The sequence below is a fragment of the Filicampus tigris genome, chromosome 1 (assembly GCF_054856515.1).
Source record: "Filicampus tigris isolate MCC_2025a chromosome 1, RoL_Ftig_1.0, whole genome shotgun sequence".
Classification (NCBI taxonomy): Eukaryota; Metazoa; Chordata; class Actinopteri; order Syngnathiformes; family Syngnathidae; genus Filicampus; species Filicampus tigris.
Genome location: NC_141217.1, coordinates 23,378,651 through 23,402,216, shown reverse-complemented (window position 1 = coordinate 23,402,216; position 23,566 = coordinate 23,378,651). Strand labels below are relative to the sequence as shown.

The 23,566-nt window shown below is 39.9% G+C and overlaps 1 protein-coding gene across 9 annotated transcripts in view; it reads left to right on the top strand.

The window, feature by feature from the left end:
- tafa5l (TAFA chemokine like family member 5, like) overlaps window positions 1-23,346 on the top strand; it is a 54,363-nt gene extending 31,017 nt beyond the window's left edge. For 5 of the 9 annotated variants that reach the window (XM_086027774.1, XM_086027757.1, XM_086027749.1 and 2 more), the window contains exons 4-6: window positions 2,135-2,262; window positions 14,757-14,811; window positions 17,804-23,346. In XM_086027774.1, the coding sequence (XP_085883900.1) occupies window positions 2,135-2,262; window positions 14,757-14,780 (152 nt within the window). In that variant the 3' untranslated portion in view covers window positions 14,781-14,811; window positions 17,804-23,346. Of the gene's footprint in view, window positions 1-2,134; window positions 2,263-14,756; window positions 14,830-17,803 lie in introns of all 9 variants that reach the window. The other 4 variants (XR_015086436.1, XR_015086437.1, XM_086027786.1 and 1 more) reach the window with 4 other exon arrangements.
- Window positions 23,347-23,566: the final 220 nt, after the last annotated feature.

Here is a 23,566-nt window from a genome sequence, read left to right as displayed (position 1 = left end):
AAGCAGTCACTGAAAAAAATATGAACATGCAAATTGTATTTCCAATATCACAACAAAACTCTATAGTGGTCTACCTACTAAAACGCAATTTGACTAGTTGGACCGCTTCACAGCATGTATCAAGTCATGGCCCCGCATTGAAGAAGTAACAAGGTCACAGCACAGTGCGGCAGCCTGAAGTCATTTATTTAATCTGACCTCCGCCATTCTGGGATGGAGTCAGACGCAATCCCTGGTTAGTCAGCACTCCCGCCACTTTGCCAACTCAGCCCTTTTTTATTTTCCCGGCTCTGGAAATTGAGTTTTGCTGGCCCATTCATGTACTCCGAACTACATGTGCAACCGACAGATAAATTTGCACGCCAACGGACGCGTGTTGGAATGAAAATTCACAGAGGCGTTTTAGGAAGAAGAGTGTTTCCATAGGCTCCCCAAAAATGTTTCGTGTGAGATTCCAGGTACGGGGTGTAAATAGATTCTTAAGTCTTCTTGGCCTTGATGAAATAACCTGTGTCTTGATGGTTTTCTTACTCTGCTGATGAGATACACCATATTCAGTGAAATAAGATACACCCCACTTGCTCTTGTGGCGACTCCCTCAGCTCTTCTAGACGTTCGACAAATTGTCATCCCTTTCTTTCAATTTGCCGACCATGTTACCTTGTTCCACAAAAGGCTGCCCATGGGAGGGAAAGGGGAAGCAGGAGCGTTGGACCCGGCCGGGTCCATTGAGAGCTGATAACCTTTGGCTGTTTTTTAGCACGCTGTGTAAAGAACAATCAGCTCTTATCGTTGTGTACCACAGGCGGATGCTAATTCAATGTCACGCAGACAGAGCTCAGAGGGGCGACGAGAGCGTCGCTCGCAAGATGACGGCGCCCTTGCGTCGTCTGCAGCAGACTGATAGCTTGAGTGTGCCGGCTTTCCATTTGCCTTTTCTAATCTGCTTCTCTTTCCATGATGTGCGCTGGAAATGTTTGTGACAGTTCAGTTCAGGTTCAGCATTTATCACATGAAAACAAACAATCAAGGGAAAATAATCATAATAATTATAAAGGTCTGCTGCTTGCTATGTATTTGAACATTGCATGAATGTAAACTTTTGATTTGGTGCTGTTCAGTGTTAAGCTGTCTGATTCCCCCATTAAAAAAAAAAAACCTTTTAAAGAAGCTATTGAAACATATGTCTATTGAGAATAATGAAAAATGTACTTTTTTCACTGGAATTTAATTTAATTTATGAATGAAGTAAATTAAATTAGTGTGTAATTAATAAGAAGTGGACAAATATATTAATGAGAAATTAAATATCTATTTATTTGTTTATGTATTTATTAGTTAAGTTTGAGTACAGTATAAGAGAGTGGAACATAAGTAAAACGCTACTGCAATATTCTTGTTTACTCTTTAAAAAATATATAATTACAATTAAAATTTAGAATTTAAAGAATTTTCTGTCATTAGCAGCAACAAATGACTAACTTCATTTTACACCTGTGTGACAATTAAAATATAATAAAATATATGAGGCAACTTTGCATTCAGCATTTGTCGTTTGTCATTGAATTCAATATTTGAGTGTGATTAAATCATGTTTACGTTTAGCAACACAAGAATGTTCAAAATATTACAGATTATTTTTATTTGCATTATTTCCTATGGCGGAAATTAAGAAAAAAAAATATGGAAGCAGTATGTTTTATAGAAGTAATCATTAGCAGTACACAATGTGTATATATATATATATATATATATATATATATATATATATATATATATATATATATCCTTAGCATACTGTATTTCCAATGAGAATGCGCAGCAGCGTACAGTATGTGGCAACTGTGCGCGAATGAATAAATCTTTCAAAATTTGAAACAATCTGCCCAACTGGTATTCGACAACTTCCCAGCATGGATTGTTTTTTACCTCAGATGTTCCACTGTGATGTTAAAGCAAGCTAAATGTACGAAACACATGACCTCCTGCCACATACAGTGCTTGGTAATCAAGTCATCCAAGAATCTTCACACAATCAGAAAGATGCTGCCAAATGTATTAATTTATTGAAAAAAAATCATGATTTGGAAGTGTCTGCCAGGTAGTGCCTAACCTGTTGTCCCTCCGCCCCCAGCGAAAATTGTGCGGAGTCGTCAGTGGTGTGAGATGACTCCCTGTGTGGATGGCGAAGTTTGCAGCCTCCTTTTCAACCGCTCGGGATGGACCTGCACCAGAAGCAGTGGACGCATCAAGACAGTCACGGTAATTTATGACACTCTATACAATTGTATTATGAACTGGATGTACATGACCTCAGGTGTTTAGGATAAGTTTTTGATGCAAGGGAGTGAATGGTTCCACTGATCCTAGAGTGACTTTTTGAAATGACAAAACAAAAAAATACAAGCTTTTGTTTTTATTTTGAGGACATTATCTGACATTTCACCATGATGTCACACATTGTTATGGGTGGGGTCCACAATACAAACAAACGCTTCCATGTCATTTGACCGGTGGAGCCTTAGCCTTCTCTCTCCCGCCGTACTTTGAATGTGTCAAGTGACATGAGGTTAGCAGCTTGGAAGGGAGACCCACCCGCAGCCATAATTTACATTGCAATAGGTAAGTTGATTAAAAAATGTGGTGGGAATTCAGACATTGATCCTGGTAGTTTGTACAAGTTTATTTTGTAAATGAGCCAACTCTACCATTGAGCGGTTCTTTTGGTGACTGATGCTGTTTGACTTACAGGATGTTAGGCTATGATAGATGGTCCATTTCCTTGTTATCTAACTAAGATAGCTCGACTTTTCTGTTGCTCGGATTAATGGCGCCGACTTGTTTTTTTGACATTGAAATTGATGGTATGCTCTAGAATGTATTCTAGCCAGCACGCTAGCCATATGTTTTGCAGGATAACGCGGAGACCAAACAAATGTTGACATACCTGTGAGAAAATGTCTTCCACAAACCCTATGATGGACGTTTGGTTTGCAAGTCTGTTTAGAAGTGGCTTCTCTGTCAGCAGGCTGTATTTTGTGTAGAACTACATATTTATGATGGATTCATTCAGATTTGGGGGAGATGGTGGGTGAAATGGGCTATATCAGGCATCACCATCCCAAATATAGATTCTTGTCATTGTTTCAATTCAGGTCTGCAGAAGTCACTCAGATCCTTTCATCCAGAAGTACATTTTGTAAAATTCTGAAAGGTCCTACACTCTCCCAGAGGCGCCAGAAGGGAGATTCTAAGGGCCTATGACTGACAGCAGGCGGAGCCCTACAAAGTTGTATTCTCAATTTGCGGCATTGATGTGTGGCGCAATTTCTTTTCATGGGTCCCCAAATCCCTCAAATCCCTGGCGCACTGTCACACAACTGTTAAGTATTTGTTGCTTTGAGACTTGATGAGTTTAACTCAAGCATAAAGCTGCATAACGACGATTCTAGCACGATTCAAATTGTGCATTCTACCCATGTTTCTGTGAGTTTTTATGGAGTAAACTATAATGTGCATCGGGCAGCATGTAATCGACAACAAAAGTACGTGCCTTCTAGGATTTGCCGCACCATGTTGTCTTCCGGTCCCTCAAGCAAGCACTGTGTGGTAATCCCTACGGATTCAATATATCACTGTCAACACTGCAGCTTTCAATCAAGAAGTCCCCGTATTCAAGTATCTCAAATAGCTTGCCAGAACCGTCCTTCAAAATAAGTACCTCCATTTTCGACGATACCTCTGCCATTCACTTGGTTTTGAAGACCAGCAGACATTCAAGAAAATATCTTGGTTTGTTTTAATGAACCAGGTTTTGAGTACCTTAGCTTATGAATGCGTTGGTTTGTACAGTACAGATGACTAACAGTGAACTTTAATTTTCACTTAAACAAATCTGCATACATTCAGGTCAATATCAGATGGGTTAGGCCATGACAACACAGAAACAATGCCGATCTAATTTCTTTTTCGTTTTTAAACAGTTCCCTCTGAGCCCATGTGATGTCAATATAAAACAATGGTGGGGAATACAAAGTGGTTGGTCATCTGGTTGTATGTTAGATGAAGAACGTGTGGGATATACTGTACTTCTCCATTCCACTTGTTGCTGACGGTGGTAGTGGAGGAGCAGGAGAGTTTGCTGTAAAAGCCATATCATGCTCAGCAACTTTTACAGCACGAGTGTAACACGATGATCCACCATTGTTGCTGTCGGCGGTAGGTTAGCGCGCGGTTACGCAAGACCCAAAACACCACGTCATCGTCTCAGGAAAGATACGTACTGTATGTGAATACAGAAATGCGGGGGCACCATAATTGCACAAAAAAAGATCGTTTATGGTGCAAAATCTGTCAAATAGCAATAGTTTGTGGTGCGCTTTTATGAAGTGCTTCACTAGACCATGACCAAAGACGCAGGAAATCCAAGATGCGCTTTGAAAAATCAGTGTGGTTCAAGTCCTCATGAGATTTGTGATGATGGAAACTGTCATCATGGTCAGGTACACAACATCAGAAGTAAAGCTGTGGTCGGGTTTTTCTTTGTTTTTGTTTTTTTTATTTGATCTTTGCTCTTGCTCTCTTTCTCACTTGCTATTCCTTCTTGTCTCTCACTCGCTCATCCGCCTCTTCTGTCCGACTGCCTCGGGCATCTGCGGCAGATTTCACGCATGCTTTGCACTTGTGTCCTAATCTATTCTGACAGCATACTTAGGTTCATACTTGTGTATGTACACTGTATGCGTGTCTGTGCGCGCGTGTGTGTGTGTGTGGGTGTGCGTGTGTGTGCTACACGTACAAACGATATGCTTCTCTGCATCTTTTCAATTAGCATGGCTGAGGACAGGTTCGTTAATCGTGATGCTGGTGATGGTTTTAGGGAAACAAGGTTATTAACTATAAGACATGAAAGTTAGGTTATGTAAGCACTAGCTGGTATGAATGTTAGCTGGCTGAATGTGAAGAAGATCCAAAGTCAAGCTTGATTAATACAGAACCAACCACTTTATAGACTACTCTCTTACTAATGTCCTTTTTTTCATTTAAGCCGTGATGCACTCAATCACACACACTTGTATACACGCACAACAAATATTCTGTGTAAGTTTTACAGTAAGTTCATAATTACAACGCCGTTGTAGGTAGTTCAATTGTACAGAAATAGAAGGAGCGTTAGGGGAACGCTGAAAAGAAGAAAATTAAGGAAAATGTTGCATTGTTATAAGAATGAAATTGTAATGTTATGGGCTGATGTGGGCGCGTAAATTTATTGGTCATTCGTCAGCGGCCGGGCAACGCATCCGTCATCGTCAGTCCGTAATTTTGTCAAGCCGAACCAAACTGTAATCGCCACTCCGTCACTCGTCGTTCCATCATCGTTATTTTAGCCGCGCTTCAGTCATTGCTAAATACAACGCCCAATTCAATTAAAATGCTAAATGGAGTGCACTTATATACAACATCTATTTCATACGGTGTCTGCCCAAAGCCTCACACTCACTTATTTGCGAACTTAATCAATTGAACTGTTTGCCAAAAGGTTTTACCTTAAAATTTCAAATGGCTTACTTAACTAGGATCCCGCTCCTCATTCTGGCAAAGGGTAGAATCCAGTTAAAATTGGTTGGAATAAAATCCTCCACACCGGCAGGCATCAGCGGCGTCCTAAAGCTATGGAGACGTTCTCTCTGGGGCAAACGGCTTTGCTCAGCTCATTTTTCACATTCATGAAAATCCACTTATGAGCACCCACTCCAGTGTTAACAGCTTGACGAACTTGCTTGCCACCACACGACACATAAACACTCCCCCAGAGGCCCGCATGAAAGGGGCACACTGTGGGTGGGGCAAGCCTTAAATGAGGGCATCTCCTGTCAAATCTGATGGAATGTTCTCCCAAAACCTGAAGCGTGTTTCCCCTTGTGCACTCTAGAGGCTGTTGTAACTCCAGCATAGTGGACAAATGAAGCTTCATGAAGCACTTGTGATAATTTTTGACTCCTCTAGATGACACTCTTGATTTAAAGATGCAGTGGAAATGTAATATATTTTCATTGCACCTGCCTTTATCTTTAAACCAAGAGCACCATCTAGATGAATAAACAATATCACAAGTGCTTCATGAAGCTTCATTTTCCCATCACTAGTCCAGCACCCCGTGAAGGTGAAACAACGTATTGTACATTTTGAGTCACTTCTCTGCTGCATAGCTGTGCTGCGGCCAGGAGAGTGATTTTAAATATATAAGCATGATGATAATGATATGTTCAAGGAATTGAGTTCGAGGGTTTGATGCATGCTTTTGTCATATTTATGAATGAAATATAATGACATCCACCACACATGTCCACTGAGCTCAGAATCTGTCCGCCACTATTAAATTCACCAAAATCACATTAGACTCCCTATGCCAATACTTAGACATGGTTCCATTACGTTTAGTCTACTTTCAGCTACCATATTGTCAGGTGCACCGGGGCGGTGTCAATGCAAACGGCCTCGGTATGCCCGGCGCAGAGCCGTCTGCCAAATTCCCCAAAATGAGGCTTGTATCCGCACAAAAATCAAGATGCGCCAGTTTTTAGATTCAAGGGCACCTGCGCTATCCACGAATATGGAGCCTTGAGTTTTCAAGCTCAGATCGAATGTCTCACCACATGAACCTAATCAAATGACATGGCAGCCTTTAGATTTGTGAGAGCTGCTCATGACTCTGCTCTATTCATGCTCGGGTCTGCTACATGGACCAAGCCTTGTGCATGAATGCTGGCATGCTTCCTTGGAGAATGACTCGCAAATTTTGTGAGCCAGTAAAGTGTGTCACTCTCCTGTGATTAAACACATTTTATGATGCACTACATTGAGACTAGTGACAACATGAGTTTTCATTAGATTAAATGTGGATTTTGTGTCACGGATAGCAATGGAAACGACCAGCAGGCCAAGAGGTCAAATGCAGACTACTACTTTAAAAGAATGATTTCAAAAAAATGAAATCACTAAGGGGAAATCAACCCAAACATACTTTTTTCAAGAATATGTTCCCAGCGGGCCCACTGGTTGAAACTCGGCATTCTGATTAATAGTGTGTTTGTGAAATATGAGTTAAGCAGCAAAATCCACCCCTTTTTGCCATCTCAGGGGGCGGCCATTTTGTCATTTCTGAAAATGACATCACACACCCTCAGGGCTCAGGTAATGACCAATCACAGCTCAGCTTCAGAAAACAGGTCAGCTGTGATTGGTCGTTACCTGAGCCCTGAGTAGTTGTGATGTCATTTTCAGTCGACAGAAGTGACAAAATGGCCGCCCCCCGAGATGGCTAAAAACAGGTGGATTTTGCTGTTGAACTCCATCCATCCATTATCTGTACCGCTTCTCCTCACAAGGGTCGCGGGGCGTGCTGGAGCCTATCCCAGCTGTCTTTGGGCAGTAGGCGGGGGACACCCTGAACTGGTTGCCAGCCAATCGCAGGGCACACAGAGACAAACATCCGCACTCACAATCACACCTAGGGGCAATTTAGAGTATCCAATCAACTTACCATGCATGTTTTTGGAATGTGGGAGGAAACCGGAGTGCCCGGAGAAAACCCACGCAGGCACGGGGAGAACATGCAAACTCCACACAGGGAGGCCAGGCCGGAGCCGGGATCGAACCCACGACCTCTGAACTGTGAGGCGGACGTGCTAACCAGTCGACCACCGTGCCGCGCTGTTGAACTCATATTTCATATTAATCATATAGCCTGGTTTCAACCAGTGGGCTTGCATAGAACATATTCTTGAACAAAAAAATATGTTTGGGTTGACTTCCACTTTAAGATTGCTGGTGTTGTTCCAAACAATCTCTGTTAAACTTCTGAACTATCCACTTTACTTCACAAAAAAACATCTCAGTGGTTTGACTCAACCTTTTTGAAGTTGCATTATGGTGATCTTGTAAAGTATTTCGTTCTTCATCCATTTGAATGAAATGTTCTCCTTGCAGCTCTTGCAAAAAGAAGAGTGGACGTAAATGAACTCTATTGTGTTAAAATTCCTCTCATTAGCCTGCAACCAACACAGTTCATTGAATGCAATGGATGCGTGTGACACTGAGAGGAGTAACGCGTGAAGTTGTCTCTTGAACCACATCTCCTTGTACTGACAGGTACATGCAGTAAAAATATGCCGAGAGAAAAATTGATGTATTTTAAACGGTCTTATTCAGCCGGAAAGTGTTGGCGAGGAATATCAGCACTAAAAGTCCTTAGAGCAATGTTTAACATCGTTAAAATTCAATGAAAAAGTAGTAGTGGATTTCTGGTATTAAATATGAATGCCGTGCAGTTTGTGCTGTGTCCTCCAACTTTTTCCCCCTGTTGCCTTTCACTCTCGTTTGCAGAGGAATTTGTTTGATTTTGTGCAACAGCAAGTAATCCTAACAACGGTGCACTTAAAATGCAGTAGACATCAACTGTGATGAAGTCAAACAAGTAGTGCGCTAACTTTTCGAAAGGTTGTTTTTTAATGAGTATACTAATGCTACTTTTGAATTGGACAAAGCGCCATGTGTTCAGCTTCTGTGTTGTGTTGCTGTCTTGAGATTTCGTGTATGTATATTCTGTTGGTCAGTCTTTTTCATAAACGACACTAATACTACATGAGGCTATTATTTTTGCCAGCCAACTTGGCAGCGATACTTAATTGCTGCCGGCCATACGTGGCTGCTATCAGTGATGTGACAGTACTAAGCATTCATGTATGTTGTATTTGATGCTGAGGATGAGTAGAAAATGCAGTGGACACATTTATGAAATAGAAAACGCATCAAAGGTTGTTGGCAAACATTGAGCTCTAACCATCATACTAAATGAATTCACTTGATTTGCTTTGCTGAATGATTTATTCTCTTTTTATGATACATGTGTTACATTCGCATGTCTGCCTCGCAGTTTTGAGTTTCCGAGTTCAAACCTTGGCTCCAGCCTTCCTGTGTGGCAATATTTATCATATGAACTTTTCTGAGCACACCACCTAGAAATGATAATAAATCATCATGCATTAGGTTAGCCTGTTGCTGTGCTTTAAGTCCGGATGCTTGTAGCCCACAGTCTTATAGGCACTTTACTGCACGTGCCTATAACGTAGCTATCTCAAATAAAATGTGTAGCCTCACTGTGGCCAAACAGCCACATGTTGAAGTACTGTGATTACAGGAGACTCTTGTTTTCCTCTATTATTGTTGTTGGTATACTATGTCTCGTTCTGACAATGAGTTCACTTTTACGCTGTTCAGGCAGTTCCAGTGAAATTTAGAAACGATAAAGTAATCCCCAAATTAGGGCAAGTAAATGTAAAGTGGGATACTTTGACAATGGCAATAAAAACTGAATGTCCAGTATATTGCAAAGTGAGCTGTGTACATGCAAAGCAACTTGCATGTTCCATCAATCACATGGTTGAGTCCACACAAGTTCAAAATGGTTCGCTTGTATTTGCGTTAGTAGAGGTGTGCTTTCCGTTTGACTGATGGAACGGTCCATCTTGTCCGTCACTGACTGACACCCGTTTTGCTGACGTTAGACGGGAAACAGCCAATCGGCGTCGAGAGCGTAATGTTCACGACACACGCAGGCGCCGCACGAGCACACACGCCGCCAAACAAAGACATCAAACAAAAACAACTGACAAAAACAAACTGATAACCCAATTTGTTACAATATGCTGTTGAACATTCAAAGATTTCAATGCCTAAAAAGTGTCAATAATTTCATAAAGACTTTAAAGTTACTGTATTTCATTGTGTCATAGGCTGTTGCTGCTGAGTATTTAAAGATTTCAATGTCTTAATAATTTAGAAAATGAAGAGATCTTTATTGTTAGTGTATTTTTTATTCTGGTTTTAATTTCTTAGAATATAACCCAAATAGTTCACTTTTATTTTTATTTTTTTCTAAAGAATATGCCGTTTACTTGTCATCTTTTCAAAATAAACATATAAATACACCGAACCGAAGTTTTCAAGAAACCGAACCGAACCGAACCGAAATGTGATTTAGCGTACCGTTACACCCCTAATATATATATATATATATATATATATATATATATATATATATATATATATATATACACACTATGTATTCTTTGGTGTAGAGGTCTTTTCTCTGTCTAGAGTGTTAGAGGTTGCATGCGCGCTCCCTTGTGTTGTCACATCGAGCACACTTTATCCTTCTGCCCTTTTCAAGTTCTGTCATCGGCAGCCTTTGAACTGCCATTTGCGTTTTAGCTCGTCTCCAGAGCTTCATCTGGTGTGAAATTGTTGGAGCCAAAGGCCACGTTTCAACACTGACTCTTCATAGCACTTCGGGCGAAGAAAAGCCTCTCACTGGGTGAGACACGCTAAAGCTCTCAGCAACACTGCACCTTTTTTTTTTTCTCCCCAAACTACTCGTGGCATTGAGGCAGCACAAAGAATGAGTGGTTAACACATCTGAGTGTAAATGTTTGACTATATGTGCCCTGTGATTGGCTGGTGATCTGTCCATGGTGTATCGTGTGTATGCGTCTTGCCCTCTAGCCCATCCGCAACCCTAGTGAACAAAAGCGGTACAGAAAATGGATGAATCGACGGGGTATTGATACTGATTAGTATTTGTATGCGGTGATGTGTCTGCACACTAATAGATAAGTGGAATTCGGCAGCTTGGTGATGAAATTTTGCCTCCGTGGGTGAAAATAAAAATGATGCATTTACTGTCTGTTTCTTCTCACTCTGGGGTTTCTGGATCCGCTCGTGCTCAAATAACAGCTCACCTCGTCACACCCCCCCTAGCTCTGTCCCAAGACGTCATGGTAACAAAAGTCATACTCTGCATTGGTCCCGCGGTAGTCGGGGGCAGAGTGAGCAGTAGCTTACAGTATTTGCATGGGGCAGGACTGCAACCACAAACAAGGCTGTCTTCAGTGAGGCAAAAAAAAAAAAGAGGGTGAAAAGTGTGCTGTCATTCTTCTTCTTTAGGGTATTTTGACAAAAGCATGTAAGAGTCATATGATAGAAACACCTCACAGCTGTTTAAATTGTGCGGGCGAGGGGGGAGGATGCATTTTATGTCTCCTAAATTGTTGGATAGGAAACCTAACAATCAACATTTGGCAAGACATGACCTGTGACCAGTGCCTTTTTCAGCGCTTACATTTTTTTTTTGTTTGTTTTATCATCTTTACCATTTTGTCGTTGGCTTATCATGACTGAAAACCTTGTGAAATGATATGCAGTTTAAAGAAAAAGCTAAAAGAAATAAACACAGAAGTAACGTTCTAGATTCTTGTTTGACTTTGGACTACCGATTCCTTAGTTTTATTTTATGTTTTACTTTCACACCTTGATAAATTGGATTCATAGTCATGCATCCACCTCAGAGTTTTCCATGTTTCTTTTTGTAAGTAAAACACTGGTCACATGCTTACTTGTCACATTTTTCTGGTCACATTTTTGTGCATTTCGAACGACTTGAGATCTCTAGAACAAAACTGAAATCTTTTTAAAGTGCCAATCTGCTTCAGTGGATTCTCTCCTGACATTAAAAATATGTAGCTACACGTCAACTGAGCTTTTATTTGTGAAGCACAATGAGGTTTCTGAAAATACTTTGATCCTGAAATATGCCATCTCGATGAAGGAAAGTAGCAAATTGATTCCCTTTAAATATTTCAACACCGATCTAGAGTGGCGCAAACGATTCAGCCGGCGCATCAGCCTCGTTTGAACTGCGAGACTTGATCATTTATTTACAGCACTCGATGTTTACAAGTCAAGTTGAAAAGGGGGCACCTCCAACTCAGAGAGCAGGTCCAAAAATGTTTGTTGCATTACACAGCAAAGTGCTTGTGAGTGAAGCCCCCTCATCCTGTGTGCCGGCAGGAAAGCGATGTTTTCCGCGTCCAATGTCTTCCACGTTCCGCTCTCGTTTGCAGCCGTGGATGATGAGCACTGGTTGCATGGGCCCGTTTCTCGCACTGTCTAGTCCTGTGGGGCCACATTCACCTTTTAATTAGCGGGAGCAGTTTATCATGCCGCCCCCTTCTGCTGCCTCAGCACTCTGCTCCGACTTCAAGAAGGTCCCCGATCGATAACCTAGATCTGAGGAAAGACACGAGGTGTTCAATTGTGATCCCAGATACTGTGAAAGCTCTTGAGAGGTACATCATCTCTCCAGGTAGCTGACCAACCTACAACTGTGCTATAGGAAATAATAGGAATATAATTTATCCCACACTCTAAATTGCCCCTAGGTGTGATTGTGAGTGCGGATGTTTGTTTGTCTCTGTGTGCCCTGCGATTGGCTGGCAACCAATTCGGGGTGTCCCCCGCCTACTGCCCGAAGACAGCTGGGATAGGCTCCAGCACTCTCCGCGACCCTTGTGAGGATGAGCGGTATAGATAATGGACGGATAATTTATCCCTTCCAGTGTGAAATTGGCATCATCAAGCAGCATTTTTAAAAGACATAGTCATCAAGTGTAAAAGTAACTTTAATGAAGTAAATTGATATTCAATATTTCTGCATGTAAAATAGAAACAAAAATTTTCTACCTTTTGTTTTTAAGCCTCTCTGGTCATCCCCGTGCTAGTCATTTGCCAAAATGCTTTTGGTTTGAAGATCAGCATAAACACTAATTCAGTGATTAAGATTAACATCCCGGTAAAGTGAAAATAAATGTCTTCCAAATTTGTCATACCACAAAGGGTGTTGTTAACAACAAGTAGATAAAAACAGACTTCAACTGGTGTGGGCGTGTCCGCTCATTGCGCTGAAACCACTCAACTGTCAATCAAACACTACCACTGCTGTTAAGATCGCGTAAACAGAATATACATCCAAAATAGCAGAGCCAGCACAAAATTATTGCTACCAAACAATTTTACTTAAACAATTGCTGGCGTTAAACTGGTCTTTTGGACGTCCGCACAAGCTGACCCATCATTCATATTTATCCCTCTGAGTTATTGGCTTTGAGAAACGAGAAGACATCCTTCATATGTGGAGGGTCATAGTGCCTGGAGTCGTTTGTGCAAGTTCCATGGCAGCAGTGTTTACTCGCCATGTTTCTTTCTGAGAAGCAGCAATAACAGGAGTCGTCTCCGAGCGCGCATCTAGAGTCGATCTTGACCCTTTGCCGCTCGATGCGATGTCACGCGGCTAAAAATAGCAGTCGGCGCGGCACGCTGTTTGGACATTATAGGGCAACAACATTAGACACGAATCAAGCAGCAAATTTACCTGCATCAAATGAAACAATAATCATCAATGTCAGGTTATAAACGATTATAAAGATGAGTGAAAATCCACTTCCTCTTATGCTTAATCCATCTTTTTTTTTTTTTTTTAATTTCCCAGTTTATCCTTTACCGCCTGCACAATGGGCATCCGTCATAGGCGGATAGATGGACCGGTCCGTCGGCTAGGCGGAATTAGTGTATGCAGTCGATATGTAATTAAATGTATTGGTTATTTTGTACTGAGGACTCAAAATACGTATGTGATATAAATATGGTGTGTATGTAAGTGTATTATGCACAGTTGTTTGTCTATATATGCCCTGAAATTGGCCAGCGACCAATCCAGGGTGTAGTCTCGCCCAAAGTCCACGGGGATGGGCTCCAGCTCACTCCTGGCTATTCAAAAAGGCATCCCTTCATTTTACTGAGCAGCTGCAACGGGGCTATCATCTTCATATTTTCTTCTATGACATTAGAAGAGTAGAGTAGAGTCAAAGGAGGGGGAAAAAAAATACAGCCGTTGAGTTCATACATGAGATGCTGACTGAGCGGATATTTGATATTGACATTCTGTAAAGCTGTAAAATCTACAGTGGTTCTTTGGGAGAACTCAAACAACATGCCATTTTCTCCTACAGTCACCTTTCGAGGGGGCTTTTCCATAACCCTGTCCTCTCTTTTCATCTTTGCCCATCAAAAGGGTTGTTAACAAGGTACTGCAATCCATCGTGTTTGTTCCTCTTGTCCAACCCTTTCCGAGCTGCTCCTTGAATGTAATAGAAAGCCAGAGGTTTGCTTTGCATTGCTGCCTTCGTGGCTTTTATCCCTTCGGGCGGCCTCATTTTGTTCCTTGTTTTGATTTAAAGATGCAGTGGAAGTACTTAGCATTTAGATGACATGCCGGAGAGAGGTGTGATGGATCAACAGCTCTTCACAAGGCTGAATTCCGTCACCGGCGCAGCGAGCCGGTCCCACAGATGGACGAACCGAGTGACAGATCACGGGACGGCAAGCCGGGTTGGTTGCGGAATACCAAGTCCGCAGACGCGAGTGAAACGCGACGCCTGGCACGACCAAGAGGAGGGCAGCGGATTGCCAATGCAGCTCTCCAGCGCTTGCCTCGCCTTTGTTCCTCTGATCGGCTAAACACATCGTTAGCTTCGTGATTGTGATTAGCCGAGTCATTATCTACGCAAAAGTGGCTCATTCGCCAATATTAAGATGACAAGGAAGCTGCTTTGTCCCACCAATCAAGGCGAAAGATAAATGTCGGCATTAAGCCGTTGTTCACGGCGCACCTCTCCAAAAAAGTCAAGCAAAACTAAAAGCGTACTTAGTAACCTTCATCTTCCATCGTTTCACCTTGTACATAATTGCAAGACATACCAGCTGTGCTTTTAAATGAACTTATGCTGCGTGCCAAAGGCCAGCATGTTGAGGGAGGGTTTAACACAACAATTCCTTTCATGCCGATCTACTTTCTTTTGCAGCCTTTGCCCAAGGAGCCATCATAGGATGCAGCGGTGAGAAAAGGACGACCTGGAAGTACGTGAGTAATATACAGTATGTATTCATCGGAGACATACAGGAGGATGTAATAACCCTCGTCGGTATGATTTTGGTGTGCGGGCAATGTACGCCATTTTGATTTCAATATATAGGTATATAGATTTAAATATAATGTTTCTTTTAAAGGTTTCTTGTTGTGCAAACATTTCCTGGAATTTAAAAATGGTGAAATGTCTTGCAAGGTTATATTCGTTGACGAAAACGAACGAAATAACTAAAACTAAAATTGAAAAAAAATTTACATTGACAAAAAAACAAAAAACTTTCAAACAGACAAAAATTAACTGAAACTGCAATTATAGCGAAAATATCCTTCCTTTTTGTCTTTAGCAATTAATTTAACACACCAGCCTTTGGGGTTGATTTTGAATATATTTATTCCGATATTACTGCGCGGCTGTTAGCCGGAAGAAGAGAAGGTCGAACAGTCACCTGGGAGTTGTAGTCCTCTTAATGTGTGTCGCACAGAAGCGACGTTTTCAAGCAGCAGCCAATTAAAAAGAGCTAACAGATGACGTCGCTTCAAGGGGACGGGTTTGCATGTGGGTTTGCCTTGAATGGCTCCCCACGTTTTGTTATTTAACTCAGCCCGAAGCGGAACGCTAGGTAAAAAATGCTTTGCTTTTTGGCTGAAGATCAAAAACATGAAAAAGTATATACAGTATTTAAAAAAAATAGTACACTGTACACCCAGGTTTAATGCTTCTCAACGGGAATTCAAGGCACAAATCCACTTATTGGCAACTTGGCAAACAAGGCATTCTAAGCTTCATTAATTAGGGTGCATGCATGCATCTAACTATAATTAAAATGAATAATAATAACGCTGCTGCCAAATAATTCCATAGATGTCATTTGCTTTGTTCATTTTTGCTCAATAAAAATGTCATTATGTCATTGACCCATGTTCTCAACCAACTAAAACATGCTTACAAGCTAAGGAATGTAAATAACTGATTAATAACATATCAACATTCATAAACATTCGTCTTCCACGTTATTGTTCAGCAGCCTTGTATTAAGGTTACAAAGGATCATAAATTACAAAATGTACTCTACTGTGCATGCTTCCTTTGTATTATTAAGCTAGTTTATGCTAATATACAAAATATAATACTTTTCCCCATATGTAGCTGCATTGGCCATCTCACATTCCTCCGAGGCGCAACCCACATAATACAACACATAATTGAAAGTCATATCGAAACGAGTTTTACACTCACTCTGCTTGACTTTGCTGGGAGGTTTACATCCCTTTCCTTTTTCCAAAAAACAGAAAACATATAAGACATTTCGTTTGGTTCTTTTCCCAAAGCTGCGTCTGTGAAGTTTTTTATATTCGACAAATCCAGAGGCTTTTGGAATGTGCGAGCGTTACTCCAAGATTGATTTCCCCTCTTCCGCTGAGGAAACAAAATGAATCATGCACAATTACCAAGGACACTGAGAGAAGGTGAATTGGAGGCACCATAAATATTTATTTGCTAGTACTGGGAATTTGTGTGATACTATATGGATTTGCCAAAGCACATTTAGCTGTCTGAATGATTTATATAGGCAATCCTGGGTGTCAAATTTGGCGACTCTTATGCTCAGCCATGTATATACAGTATTAGCATTTGCGGATTTATCCACAGTACGTGGTTGACTTCTATTATCATTCAAATGTATTCTTGATCAGACGATTGGCTAAATGAATTCATTACCCGACCACCTTCAGTGGAGGTAAATTGTATTCCACATGGAATGACACAATTAGTACAATGGTCCCGTCTCTTTATTCAGTTATTCATAGAGTTCACTTATTCAAGATTTTACTGTTTTGACACACCGGTGATTGTTTTTCAGCACTCCAAAATGAATCTCCATTTCATGAAGATTCTAGCCTGCTGGTTCTGCACTTAAAACACGCTAAGATGAAGAATTAAATGCTTTCTATTTTGAGCCACACTGCAAAAAAAAAAAAAATCATAAATCGACAGCATTTTCTTCAGTCATTTTTCTCAATTTATAGTTATGTATGCTATGGCTTTCATTTAGTAAATGGCATACAACTCGAGGGGGTGGAACAACTGGCTATACCTTATGTATACCTCAATTAAGTACAATTTAATGGAACTTAATTGATTAAAGTGTCACTCACACAAAGGGCTGTCAAAGTTAAAGCGTTAACGATGGAGATTAAGTTAAACCTTCTAACACATTACAAAAAAATGAACTCGGTTAACTCAGTTTTATTTACTTCCTGTGGCACCTGATCTCTGCTCACTTTACAGCCAAACTTAGAGGAGAGTCACTGTCTCAAAGACGGGTTTTAACAGAGTTTTACTTTGAAAAGCTGCTCGACAGCTCATTGAAGAAAACCAAAATAATTTGCGCACTTTGCAAGGTCAAATTCAAATACCATATTAGTTGTCCAGCTTTGGTGTATCGTTCAATAGTTGTATTATACAGGAAAAGAATGGTATTCAAGGATCAAAGAAAGCTAATAGAACAGTCTTTGAATGCAAAAATATACTGTACTTTTCATTTTTTTTCCATTCATTCCAAGATTTTACTGAAGTAAATATCGGTTCCAGGCTTCATAAAAAATTTTAGTTGAAAAATAGTAATCGCAATCAATTATGGAAAATTTTTCGATTAATTAGTTAAAAGAAATGTACTCGCTTGACAGCACTAATATATATATATATATATATATATATATATGTATATATATATATATATATATATATAGATAGATAGATAGTTACAGTATATATATATATAGATATAGATAGTTACAGTATATATATATAGATATAGATAGTTACAGTATATATATAGATATAGATATATTATAATATAATATGACAATATGATTGCAATACAAAATCTTATTTCTAACCATATGTTTTATATCATTTTGCAAATGAGCTCTTCGAATCATCATGAAGTGATAATTTTTTAATCATTTGTTGCTTACCAGATTCCCTGATCCATGCTGTGAGATGAGCTGTGGCCAGTCACTACAGAACATTACCTCTGTCCAACAAAAAGGTTCACAAACTCAACACCACGCCTTGAGCCTCTCTACATTTTGGCTTTTTCTTTTCCGCTAGTTTCAGCATCAGCCGGGACTCTTCATTGCAGCCGCATTTACAAACAAAACATTGAGACAACCCCTGTGTGTCAGCAGTGAAACATTCTTCAACAAGTATTGGCCATACAGTCTGGAGGACACTGTCAGCAAGACTTTATGAGAAGATCTTTCCAAAATCAGCCCCTTCATCTTCTCCCTTTGGCACTGTGAGGCCATCCAAGGTGATTTTACAAACATCCCGCTGACGCCGACTCACTGCTAACTTAAGATGGTGAGTCCACAGGACTCACTAGGATGTCACCAGCAGACCCTCAATGTGTAAGGAGAAAGACATTGTGAGTGTGCATATCTACTGGACTCATACTGAGTTGGACACAACACGTGTGACTTACCCAGTCAACAAAGGTTTCAATGACTCATCACACAACATGTGCTTTTTGTTTCTTTTTTAACATTGTAGTTGAGTAGTTTTTGTCAATGAAGCTCCCGCCATCAGAAGCATTTATAGTAGCAGACCCCTGGCTCACTGCGAGTGCTAAATGCGTATGCGTGCGTGAGTGTGAATGCACATCCAGGGATACACTGTGAAGTACAACATATTAAATTGCATTATTCATGCTCTTGTGTATTTTTGGCCACTCCCAGATTGGAACGCCACAGAAGGACTAGGATTAGGGCCCCACTGTCAAGAAAAAGGGAAAAACTCCAACACCAAAATAAATTCTACCATGTACGTTTTTCCGCAATTAAAGGATATATTACCCCCAAAAAATCAAGGAATAGGCACATTTCCAACTAGGAAATCACAGACATGCGGGGAATACAGTGCCTGCGTTAAAATGAGGATGTTATCATGTTAAATTTGTACAAACGTGACAAGCAATGAAACAGTGCTTTGACACATCAACAACAGCAGCAGAATGAACGCTTTTAATGTGTAAATGTTTATAAAGTATGCATTGAAGTCTGTTGTTGTGTTTGCTCAATTATGAAGCAGAAGTGTTTTTCAACAAATATGAAATGATATTGGCTGACGACAAGTATATGACATCACTTGAGACACACAGTGTCTCACACCTTGGAATTTGGTGGGAATTTTGACATTCACTTGTTAACGTGACAACATAGTCGCTAATGGTGTAGTGGTACCACTCGTCTGACTTGTATGCGGGCAGCGTGGGAGCAGTTCCCGCTCAGTAACGGTGTCTGCGTGTGCCCTGTGACTGGCTGGCGACCAGTTCAGGATTTGGTCTGCCTTTCGCCCATAGTCAGCTGGGATAGGCTCCAACAGCCCCGCCCCTGTACAGGATGAGCGGTGTTGAAGATGACATACATACAGCAACACAATTTCCAAGGAGAAATTATTTTCTGTAAAAGTAATATAATACTCATATACATTTTTTCAGAAAAAAATGCTACTTTTATTGTTACAACTTACATGACAACTTCTTTTCTTTTCAGTGTGGCCCAGGTACTCCTTCGTAGACCATACACCATCTTTGCACTAAATTGTGTCATTGTGTTGAAATAGCAAAGAGTTTGCTCATTTTCTTTTTTGTCTCAATTTTATGCATAGAAACATTTGTATTGTGATGGCGGAGCAGACATTAACTGAAAGTAGTGGGTACAAATTTACTATGTGATGTATTTGGGGATATTGTTCTAAAATCAAGTCTATTTTGATATGAAATGTTTAGTTCATCTGAAAGTGCTACTATTAGCTGACCTCAGATGCTTGATATATTTGACATGATATATACTGTATATGTAATAGTGCAATTAATGTATTTTATGTTCAATGGATGTCATCACAAGACATATAGAACACAGGATAGGTGCAGTACACCCCCTTAACTGAGATATCTTCACTTCAGCTGACTGCTACTAATGCTACTAGCATAAGAGGTTCACTCGTCTATAACAACATTTTAAGCAAGAATTAAATGATTTATTAATTATGACGCCAGTAACTCTAAATAGTGAAATACTGCTCAGAACAAATCTCACAACTATGACTTCAGTGATAGCGGTTCAAACTAAAAGCACCAGTAGAAAGTTGTTGTTTCCACATTTTTTTTTATAGGGCCAAACCTGTGTCATGATTAACACTTTTCACTCATGTTTCCATGATAATATTACAATAAAGCGCAGCTTTGTCCAGTTCAGTTTGTTTCAGTTGCCAGAAACAAATGAGGAAAAAACAACAGTTAAGATCAATTTAGTACCAGAAATGTAGATCTATCTGTTTGTGTGGTCAGCAGTCCTAACCTTTTGTGAACCATGGACTGGTTTTAGGTAGACATATTTTGATGAAACCGGCATAAAAACAAATGATTAAATATGCAGTTGACCAATTCCGCCATAATGCTAATAGCGGGAGTACTGCACTTGTTTCTCTTCAACGAGCTGGTCCCATCTTGTGGTAATCTCTTTGTTAAAAAAAAGAAAATCCAACGTATATTAATGCTGGTCGGGAACTTGTTTCAAGCGGAATCGCTATCAAGGCTAAAACACCGTAATCACACCGTCTCTTCGATCAACTAAAAAAAATAATTGTTCAGTCTCTTTGAGCAGCCACGTTGGGGACCCCATGCTCAAGATTATTTAAAATTATAAGCACGGTTGCGGGGTTGATTGGCCTGGTGGGAGAGCTGATCCTTCGGGCTCTATTGTCATAGACAGGCGCATGTGCTCTCGGTTTAAAACTGGCGCATCATCATTTTCGTGACGGGGCAAGTCTACCGTGTTTGGGAATTTGGCAGACCGTGCTAGTAGACAAGACCTAAGACCAGGGGTGTCCAAACTTTTTGCAAAGAGGGCCAGATTTGGTGAGGTGAAAATGCGCGGCCGACCATTTAGCCTGACATTCTTTTTTACATGGAACGCCAATAAATCCAAGCACATTTTAGCAAAGCAGTCTGCCTTTTGTTTTTTACTTTTTTTATTTAAATTTCAAGGTTCTTAAACATATCTTTTGGTCCATTTGTTATAATTCCCCCATGGGGGAAAAAAATAGTTCCTGGGTGCGATCGGGAGTTGTTTTGTGCGCCGTACTAAGGATTTACTTCCTCTTCTTCGAAGTGAAGTCCAATAAAGTCTTTTGCAACCCGGGTCTCCTTGTTAAAATTATACACATAAGAGAATTTTAATCAACAAAATACCTTTATTAGACACTCGCGCAGTGAATAATAATCATTTTAATCAATGACGTAATTGCTACAGCGCTCCAGAGCGCATTACGTCAAAATGACGGATCTCGTACTTCTCGTAGTTTCAAAATCCTGGTAATCGTTGTGTTAAATTGTCGGCCCTCGTTGTCAACTTTCTCTTTTTTTTTTTTTATTCATCGTCGCCATTTTAGAAACTTTCCGGAAAGGGTCACACACGGTTATGGAGTAGGACAGAGTGCTGCGGCCCTCTTGTGTCTAAATGCGAAATTGCATTTAGAGTGTATTTCATGCGCATCGCCGTCAACCGGGATACCGGCCAGATGTTATTAATCCTATGACAGAGGGTGCGGCCGGATAAAATTCGACCGCGGGCTTGATTGATCGAATCATAGTTGTCACGTTTGTTTAAGGTAAACGAATTAATAATACAATTGACCTGAGGAAGTCCTGTGTGGCTTCATCTTTATTTCAAAATATGATTCGAAATAATTAAACATTATTAATCCCTTTTTACTTTAGTCTATTCTATATTACATCTAATTCCATTAGTGTACACAGTGAGTGGAAGTGAAGACAGTGAAGTGAAGTCTAAGAGAGAGAGAGAGCGGACACAATAACATGAACACCAGTGAGTTAAAACAACCAAACAAATTACTACACGAAGAGATGAAATCAGCAAAATAACTGAGCAGCCACAAAAGCATGTTGAGCTGATGTCCCTGTTAATGTGACAAGACCCTTATTTTTTCTTTTCCTGTTTATTTTTCTTCCTTTTTTTTTTGCTGTTGTTTATTTGTGCTTAAAATCCTGTAAGTCTGTGTTGTAATGTATGCATTTGAGAATATAAAGAGAGCATCTGCTCGGGGAAAGCGTGACTTTTCTGCATGTATTTGTGGGTGTGTGCACATGTGTGTGTGGGGGGGGCCGGGTGTGGGGGTTCTGCGACATGGCAAAATATAATTTTGCACTTTGTCATACACTTGATTTCATGTTACTTAGTTTATCACCACATCGGTTGCAAGCACGTCAATACATTTAGTTTTTTGGGGGAGGGGGCAAGCTGCCACTCACCCTGAACAAAATAAAAGTGTTTGTTTTTGTGGCCATCTCAGCAAACTGAAGTAAAATAAACATAATAGTGGTTCACTTGTATATTAAATTGTGTCTTGAGTGACAACTGCAGCAATAGCAATTCTTGGACCTGGCAGATAAAACACATTGAAACACAGGTTAAATGGCAAGATGTTTGATTTAAACATATGTATTCTTAACCTGTGGAGCATAAAAAAATTACACATTTTTTAAATGTTCAAAATAATGATCCCGAAAAAAAAACTGCACCATCATCCATCACTCCAACAGTACTTTGTATCAGTTTAAATTTCATAAAAGGGGTACAAGTACTGTATACCCATTCATTTCCAACTAGACAATTACAGAACAATCGAATTTGCATAATAAGAGGATTATATAGAAATAATTACATACAGAACACATTTGTGGAATACGTTACAAAGAAAGGCGGGCAACTTTTGTCAAATAAATCTGAAATTACATCCAGAGATTTGTGGGAAAATGCTTTCACTTTTATAATTTTGTTTCTGTGATTCGTTGTCAACCAGTTCAGGGTGTATTCCGCCTCTAACCCAAAGTTAGCTGGGATAGCCTGCAGTTTACCCTTGACCCTAATGAGGACAAGCAGTATAGAAAACAGCTGGATGGATGGATAATTTTGTTGAATAAGTATAAGAAGTATCATGGCCACACTGAAAAGAAAAATAGTTTGAAGTCACAAGAGTGAAGTCTTAGAATAATAAAGTATTTTTTCAAATGCGTGAGGTGGATATATTCACACAACCATTTTGCGAGTTTGTTCTAGGGAGTCTCTTTTAGTTACACCTTTATTATCATAAATGTATCATAATAATACTTTCTTTTTGTTGTTGTTCTTCTTCCTTGTAGCACAATGAAATAGCTGTTAGCACGTCTACATCACACAGGGGGAGTCCTGACTGACATTGTGTGGAATTTGTATGTTCACCCCATACTTCAATGACAAGGGGTAAAGAATATGGATGGTTAGATTGTTTTTTTTTTCTCTAATAATCCAATTTGATCTTTTTTTCTCAGAGTATTTTTTTCTTTTCAGTTGCAAAGAGCCAAAATAGCTAATTGAAAAATGACTCTTTGCGTGTCCTTTCCTGCCATGCTATAACTATGCACATACAAATAAATAAAATTAAATTGATTAATAATTAATTTTAAAAATAGTCGTTTATATCTATTATATATGTATGATATGAAATGTCCTATAATTTGATCTAGATTCTGCACTCTTTTGAAAGTTCTTCTGGAAAAAACAACTGAATCAGAAACAAATTGGAATAATACTGTACAACAAAAGGCTGTTGTTGTTTTTTTTTTTTTTCATTCCAATGAAATTGAACTGGGAAAAAAATCACAAGAATATAGCAGATGA